The following is an 8,215-nucleotide window of genomic DNA, read 5'->3' as shown; positions in this document are numbered from 1 at the left end:
GGCAGCTTGTTCCTAAAAACCCTCAAGAACAAAGTCCACCACCTCTGAGTCACCCATGGGGCTCTTATTTCACAATATTCATGGCCCTGAATGGGTTTTCTGTGTCTAATCTCATTCGCTCTTGCCGTCCACCCAACCCAATTCCTCTGACTATTGCTTCTATGGAAATAAAAGTTAATCATCACCTGTACACTTTGTACAGTAACCCCGGCGGTAAGATAAAAAACAAAAGCCACCTTGGAAGCGTGGACTCTGCTTGAGTACAACCACGACCAGCTGTGTTCCTCTCAGGATTCCCCACCCCTGCTCTTTTTTCCGGTCTTGGCTCTGGGAGTGAGTGGCCTGGAGGGGCAGGGAGTGCACGGGGTTGAGGCACATGTGGAAACACCCACTGACCTAGCTCAGAGGCCTCTGCCACGAACAGAGAAACAGGCCTGCTACCTACCCGGTCAGAGTAGGGGCAGAGCAGCCTCCCATGAAGGATGTCTTCTTCCTTCTAAGTGAAATATAGCAGAGAGAACAGGGAGGTCTGTTTTTAATGAGCATCTTTAAAAGCCTTTGCAACAGCAGACACAGCCCGCAAACCCACAGTGATGGCAACAGGGCTCTCTCGCTTCCAGATGACCCTGCAAAACAGAAATGGTGCTGCTAAATCAGGAGTGTGGCTCTTTCCCACTTCACATTTAAAAATCCCAACCTTCAAAATCATTTCAGAAATCCTGCCCGAAAAATGTGATGGCCCTCACGGCGTAGCCTGGTTTGACGATGAAGGGGGCAGGAAAGCGCCCAATCCAAATGCAACGAGGGAAACTGCCCCCACCCTTGACAGAAGCAGTGGGAAAGCCCTTCTACTCCCGCCGCCAAAGACACAAGGAAAAGGCCACCTGCAGGAGCACACAGGAATTCTGCAGCCTGAGAGCAGGCCCTTGATACTAACGGATCCCACCCCGTTTCCCTAGCTCTCTCTTTCCTCCAGAACTACTCCACTTCCATTCTCTTGATCCATGTCACTAGATTAAGAAGACGGATGTCTCTCCCTGACACGGACATGCCAGACAAACCCTGGGCCTCTCTTCACATTCCCCAAAGTAGTGTCAGGAAAATGAAACACTTGCACGGAACTTCTCTGCAGCATCTCTGTTTGGTTTCTTTCACACCCTGGGCCGAGGAGCCAGTGCTTATTTTCACAGGAGTAAAGAAGCCTCTGACTGTAAGTGAGGTTAACACCCACCCCGAGGCTGGATTCTTTCTGTTCTCTCTCAACAGCTGAGCATCAGGATTTTGCTAATTAAGCCGCTTTCTTCTCCTTAATTAGCTGCATGTGAATCTTGTTGGGAAGTCTTGGATCCGTGAAATAGTCTGGGATAAGAATTAAAAAGAAGAAATCATCTAAACCCAAGGGAAAAAGACTAGGCGAGAGACAGCTCACTCTGCTAAAAAGCCAGGACGGCTCTGTCTTAGCAGGACTGTTACTGGTGGTCCTGCTTTACAATGTAATATGAGATGCCACAGCAAATCCCAAGGTCGCTGTCTTCCCCGCGCCCACCCCCCCAGAAGTTCTGAGCCTCCAGCTCCAGCGTTCCCAGCAAGGGCTGACAGGACGGCCCCTGTCCCCTCCACACCGCCCTGCCGCTGGCCTGTCAGCTTGCTGACGCACAGGGAGCCATCAGAGGGCTGAGGGAGTTCCTGGCTTTCTGCTCCAGGCCCATCTTGGGGCCCAAATAAATACCAAGTGTTATTCTTGTCTCAGCTCGGCCTGCTGGCTCCTGTCTCTGAGACATCACGCCCTCTCTGAGAATATCCTCTCAGAGGAGAGCCAGGCTCTTGCAGGATGACGACAGAAGAGGATTTTTATATACCCAGCATAACGTGAATCAGAGGCAGCATCTGCTGTGGCAGCAAAGACATACTTAGATTCAGTCAGAAACGGTTTGAGGCTGTAATCCCAGGGCTAAAAGGACCCAAGAAATCATCGAGCCCAGCCCCTTCCCTTTAAATACCATTGACCTCAAGCCATCTCAGGGCAGCGGAGCCCATTAGAATCACCTGGGGAGCCTTTAAAACTGTGGATGCCCGGCCCCACCCCAGACTAATTAAATAAAAACCTCTGGGGGTGGGCCCGGGCATCGGTATTTTTTAAAAGTTCCCCAGATGATTTTAATGTGCAGCCAGGGTTGAGAACCCTGCTTTAAGATTCCCAGGGAAAGAGCTGCCAGTCTGTTCCTTAGGGAGTCTCAAAATTCTTAACAGTCTTTACCACGAGGAAGTTCTGCCTCCTTTCTTATCTGTCCTCATTTTGAGGAAATGACATTGAGGAAAGAGCCTTTTGAAAAAAGCTCCCTTGGGAGACATTGGATAAAGAAGCACCCCAGACTCTGCAGGGAGAATCCTGGGCTTGTCCGAGTCTAAATTCACAGTAACACTCCTGGTGCTCGTTTATCAAACGCCCAAAATGGACTCTGCCTTACTCACCTGCAGCAAATTCTTGAATGTTGTCTGGTCTTTTCAAAAACATTTCTCTGGAAAACATCAAGGGATAAGGGGAGGAGGTAAAGCAGGTCCTGCACTGTCGGGGCAGATGACCTGAGACACACCCGTCGTGGCAGGCGGAAAGCCGGAGGACTCCTGCCAAGGACCCTTTCCTTCGTGATTTTCCTTCTAGTCAGGATCTGAGGCCAGGAGCAAGACGTTCTAAATGGCAAGAAGCCTAGGGAATGCTCACCTCACAAGACAGCGAGTGCTGCAGCCAAGTGAAGCTTGTCATTCACTCCGCAAACATTTCACAGAACCAGAGACCAGGCCCGGGCCAGGCAGCAAGTTGAAGAGCTCGCTGCCTCCTCCTCGAGGGACTCACGTGTGGTGGGACAGATGTGCAACCCACAACCTTCCAAGGAAGTGTAACCAGGAACCGCCACGGGTGGGGGGGAGGGCACAGTAAACCACGCTGAGAAGACAGACTTGAGATGGTTGTTGGCCCTGCATACAGTGGACACTGGGACAAAACCCACGGTGCCGGTGCCACTGGGAAGCTGAAACTGCCTTATAGCCCACCGACTTTTATAGCCCATAAAGCTCGTTCACAAACATTATCTCACTCTACACTCTGGGAAACAGCAATGACTGTGCCCCATTTTACATATGAAGAAAGCAAGCTTTCAAAAGGTTGACCATTTGCCCAAGTTCATAAAGCAAGTAAATAAAGGAGAGGAGGCCCAGGTCTTGTGGTTCCAAGGCCAGTGCTCTACAACATGGCCTTGTGGCCATGGCTGCCCTGCCCCACCAGCATGGAAGGCCCTCCCTGCCCAGGAGGCCCCTGCCTCCCAAGCTTCAAGAATTTTGCTTCCCTTCTTCTCCTTCAATTCAATTTGAGAATTGTTGAGCACAAATTCTGTGTAAGTCACTCTATAAGATATGAGGGATTGATTTTAAAAAGATAAGATATAGCCCCACCTCAAAGGAATTACAGGCAAGTGAAAGGAAATGGGTAAGTTCCCAAATGTCCAAAAGGCCAAGTAACCTCCAGGGTACGAAATAGTGTGCCGGGAGATCAGAGGAGAGAGAGTGATTCCTTACGGCAAGACCCCCAAATCCTCACAGAGCAGCTGGCGTTTGAGAGCGCCCTTGAGGTACACATGGGACAAGGGCTGAGGGACAAGAGCCTTCCAGACCAAGGAGCAGCAGGAATAAAGGCCCGAAAATTAAAGGGAACTGCCCATGTCCTATCGACAGTGAACTCCAGAGGGTGGGAACTGGGTCGTATCCGCCCTTGTTTCCCCAGGGTCTAGAAGAGCACTCAGGGAGTGTCAGTGCCCCTGCAGAGGGCGGTGGAATGATCAGAGAGGTCCAGTCTGGCTGGAGTGGGGGCACGTGCAGGGAGTAGTGGGAAGCGAAGGAGGCCCTAGTATGGAGGGCCTTGAAGACCAGGGAGAGACATTCATACTCAGTTCAAGAGACGATGGTGGGGGGACTTCCCTGGTGGCACAGTGGATAAGAATCCGCCAGCCAATGCAGGGGACAAGGGTTCAAGCCCTGGTCCGGGAAGATCCCACCTGCCGTGGAGCAACTAAGCCCATGCGCCACAACTACTGAGCCTGTGCTCTAGAGCCCGTGTTCCGCAACAAGAGAGGCCACCGCAATGAGAAGCCCATGCATCGCAACTAGAGAAAGCCCACGCGCAGCAAGGAAGACCCATGGCAGCCAAAAATAAATAAATAAATGAATAAATTTTTTAAAAAAGAGAGAGACAATGGGGGGACTTCCCTGGTGGCGCAGTGCTTAAGAATCCGCCTGCCAATGCAGGGGACACAGGTTCGAGCCCTGGTCCGGGAAGATCTCACATGCCAGGGAGCAACTAATGCCATGCGCCACAACTACTGAGCCTGCGCTCTAGAGCCTGCGAGCCACAATTACTCAGCCCGAGTGCCACAACTATTGAAGCCCATGGGCCTAGAGCCCATGCTCCGCAACAAGAGAAGCCACCGCAATGAGAAGCCCACGCACCGCAACGAAGACCCAACGCAGCCATAAATAAATAAATAAATTTATTTTTTAAAAAAGAGAGAGACAATGGGAATGGGTAAACAAAGCGTGGTAAAGTCACACAGTGGAATACTACAACGAGAATGGAGGATCTAAAAGATACTGCTGAGCAAAAGAAGCCAGGCACAAAAGAGCACATATTGTGGAATTCCATTTGTATAAAGTAGACAAAAAGGCAAAATGAATCTGTGTGATTAGAAGTCAGGATACTGGCTAACTTTTTGGAGGAAGTGACTGAAAGGGGCCACAAAGGGTCTGAGGTGCTAGTCAGGTTCTAGTTCTTGATCTGGACGCTAGTATCATGTGTGTTCTCAGCTTGCGGAAAGTTCATCCAGTTTAGGATATGCCACTTGTCTGTACTTTATATTTCAATAGAATGTTTAAAAAAAAAAAAGGCAATATTGTGGATCCACTGAAGATTTTTCCAGCCAAGGAATGATATGATCCGTGCTATGGTCTGGGAAGATTCATCTGCCTGGCTGTTTACAAAAACACCTAATAAAGCCTGTCTACAATTTCACACTTTGTTATCATATCTCCAGCCTAAAACCTGAGCTCTCTGGGTGCCTAAAAGAAGTTAGATCCCTATGTCTTCCATTTTTCAGTTCTAAAATTCAAGGCATTAAGAGTTCCATGTACTGTATATATGAATATAGACTGGAGAGTTGTGGCTGAATGGCCATAAATCATTAGGATCTGCAAAACCCAAGTGGTGAGCTTGCTTCCCAACAAAAACAGCGTGGGGCTTCTCATGGCTTGCAGTGAGTGTACAGCAGAGACCTGCAGACAGGTGAGGACAGGCATGCTGCCCAGGATTCTGTCCCCTCTTCTCCCTTCCTCTTTTCTCACAGGAAGGACCATCTGAAGCATCCAATGCAGATGAGGGGCTGATTCTGGTTCACTCTGGTATCATCCAAAGGAAATAACAATCACACCAAAAAAAACCCAAAAGCAAACCGCCCAAGTTCAAACACTTCCTCTCCCCTCTCCCCTCCCCTTCAGAAAGAGAAAGGCCTAAAAGGGGCCAGGAGGATTTCACGAGAGGAGCTTCTGGGACAGCAAAAGGAGAAGCCTGGTGGCCTACCTGGCCCAGGGAGGGGGATGATAAGGAAGGAAAGGGAAGATGCCTAGGGCTGTCTTTGCAGACACCCAGCTCCTCCTGGAAACTGTTCCTGGGCAGAGAAGCAGGGCCACCCCTGCCATGTGACTAAAACAACACCCTCTTCATTCACCACCCCCAAGGGTTCTAATCCTTTTGTTTGTGAACATTGCAAATGGTGCGTTAATTCAGGTTTTAACATCTATCCCCAATCTCGCTGCTGGAATCATTCCTAACTTGGATTGCAAGCTCCCCAGGATAGGAAAGATGTCATCCTTTATCTCCCTTTAGAAGAAAAGGTACAGAAAGTGATGGCCTGATCTCCAGGGCTGACACTGACGGAGGACCCCTAAACTATCTTTTGCCCAAGCCTTACCCCTGGCCCAAAAAAACCAAACCTCACAGACAGGTTTCCATTTTCCCTTTCCCCTTCCCCTATCTGCCCTCTGAGAATCGGCTGCCACTTTGAAGAACAATGAAGCATGGAAAAAAAGACACCCCTCCAGGGCTACTTTTAAAAAGACAAAGGAGAGCCCTACCTCTGGCTCCCCAGCTCCTGTGTGCTTACGGTGCAACACAGTGGAAAAACCAGGGGTTTGGATCCTGGTTCAGCAATTTGGGGAAGGTATTTCACCTGTAAAATGGAAGTGATAATAAACTATCTTTGCTAGGAGGATCAGCAAAAATGTACCAAAATGTCATACACTGTGGGCCCTGGGGACGCAAACATGGCTCCACCAGCTTAGAGCTTTGGTCCAGGGAGAGAAAGAAAAGATCGACAATGCAATCATACAATGTGATAACTGCTAACGTAGGAAACCAATAGCAGTGCCTGGAAATGGAAGCCGTTATTATTTAAAGCTTGCCTATCTGTCTGTAGCCAAACAGTATTCGACATAGCTCTGTCGTTTTCATCCATTGATGCGCCATGATTTTTTTTTTCCCTCAGTTCTTTGCTTTTCAACCTATTAGGAACATTTTCCACTGAAGCAAATGCCATGCTGAAAGGCATTGTGGGGGAAGGAAAAAGGTGCTCCAAGACATGGTGGAAAATGGTTTTCTTTTCCCCATGACTTACAAGGGAGTGGCTTCCAACCCTTGGGAGTCTTTCCACACCAATGTTCTCAGGTAGAGAAAGGCCAGACGTCTGAATTTTTTTTAAGTTCTAGTGACCTTGTTAAATGCCTCTGATAGAGAATAGGGGTCTACACCCAATGGCTGCCTGCTGAGTTTCTCAATGCCAAATTCCCTCTTCCAAGTGTTGGAAGGTATGTATTTATCCTTAGAGCTAAAGTGAATGCATGCATATTAATATTTTTGAGAATTTTGAGATAACTGAAGGAAACCTCTGGAGATAACAAGAAAACCCTGGGTGCCACAGACCCCAGCGCTAGAAAATATTCAATCTCAGGATATTTTCTAACCTTCAGACCCTAAAGGAAGCAACAAGTAATGTTTAAAGAAAGAAGAGGTCACTCACACTCATCCATCCCCAACGAGATTTCCACTATTTGCTCAAGGCCAGTCTGAAAACCACCTACCTGAAGAAACCACTTATGAGCCACTCCACTTCTTTGTGGGTCCTTAGGTACTTTTCATTAGTAATCCGAGTCTGAATCTGGAGGGCAAGAGCAAAAGGTCATGCTTCATGAGGCGAAAGATTTCAGGGTTCAAGCCCTGGAGGTGTGGAGGGCTTGGGGAAACAACGTGCGCACTTAACCCGGGTCTCTTCGCAGGATGTTTGAACATTTAAGCCATCTGTCTTCTTACAGATCAACATCTTCAATGCTGCCTCCGGCTCAGGCTTAGGGGCCTTAACTAAGGTCGGGGTCTCTACCGTTGGGAAGTTCTTGTTTGTATCTAAGTTAAAGTATCCGGCAGTCATTTCGGTCCATTTCTCTGGCCCATCCCTGTTTAAGTTTTTTCCGGCACTTTCAGGCGCCTGTCGGGCTCTGTTCAGGGGCCCAGAAGCCTAGGGGTCCGCCGGGGGTGTCCCCACCCACCCAGCCTTCCACCCCTTTGTCTGGGAACAGGCTCCACGTCCCTTTTCTCTGGGGCCCTTAGCCAGGGGAGCTGCACTCTAATGGAGGCGGGGGTCGGGGCCTCACCCACCTTGAAGCCGCGCAGCTTCTCCAGCTGCTCGGGGTTCAGCGCCTCGGGGTACAGCCCTTGAATCCCGCCCGGCAGGGTCGCCATCTTGTCGCGGTCGTCAAGGCGACGGGAGGCGCGGCTGGTGAGGACCCGCCCCCGGCCTGGACCCGCCCTCTCCAGCAGGGGGCGGGGCTGAGGGAAGAAATAAGGGGGCCACTCTGAAGCCGAGGAGGAAGCTCAGGAGGGTGTCTAAAGGATCCCCTTCCCCAGATTTGGGGACTGAATTCCCAGCTTGACTGTATATGAAAATGAGCCCTTCTTGTTGACCCCACCCAACCTCAAATAGTTTTTTCTTTAGCTCTAGAGCATAACTGGAAAAGGGATTCCTAAGGCAGAGTCTCCCAGAATCTGGTTCCTGACTCTCTCACTTTAAGCCTAGTAGTGGGGAAGGAGAATCTAGGCTTCTTCCCTTTCCACCGGCCCGGA

General features: G+C 49.7%; 1 protein-coding gene across 1 annotated transcript; it reads right to left on the bottom strand.

The window, feature by feature from the left end:
• Window positions 1-518: 518 nt before the first annotated feature.
• On the bottom strand, window positions 519-7,893 carry RIIAD1 (regulatory subunit of type II PKA R-subunit domain containing 1). Its single transcript, XM_068540824.1, has 5 exons — window positions 7,751-7,893; window positions 7,180-7,256; window positions 2,473-2,519; window positions 1,232-1,359; window positions 519-626 (listed from the first exon to the last, which is right to left on the bottom strand). Exons 1-4 carry the CDS (start codon window positions 7,832-7,834, stop codon window positions 1,289-1,291), a joined length of 279 nt encoding a protein of 92 aa, XP_068396925.1. The 5' UTR covers window positions 7,835-7,893; the 3' UTR covers window positions 519-626; window positions 1,232-1,288.
• Window positions 7,894-8,215: the final 322 nt, after the last annotated feature.

Source organism: Eschrichtius robustus, chromosome 3, assembly GCF_028021215.1.
Source record: "Eschrichtius robustus isolate mEscRob2 chromosome 3, mEscRob2.pri, whole genome shotgun sequence".
In the NCBI taxonomy this organism is placed as follows: domain Eukaryota; kingdom Metazoa; phylum Chordata; class Mammalia; order Artiodactyla; family Eschrichtiidae; genus Eschrichtius; species Eschrichtius robustus.
Note: the sequence above shows the minus strand (reverse complement) of the source record. Positions and strands in the feature narration are given on the sequence as shown.

Excerpts from the sequence above, each read along its gene's own strand:
- RIIAD1 (XM_068540824.1), bottom strand. The coding sequence starts at position 7,834 with ATGGCGACCCTGCCGGGCGGGATTCAAGGGCTGTACCCCGAGGCGCTG. Across the intron at positions 2,520-7,179 it reads CTCATAAGTGGTTTCTTCAG|AGAAATGTTTTTGAAAAGAC; the intron begins GTAGGTGGTTTT and ends GATGTTTTCCAG. Across the intron at positions 1,360-2,472 it reads CATTCAAGAATTTGCTGCAG|ACTATTTCACGGATCCAAGA; the intron begins GTGAGTAAGGCA and ends TTCTTATCCCAG.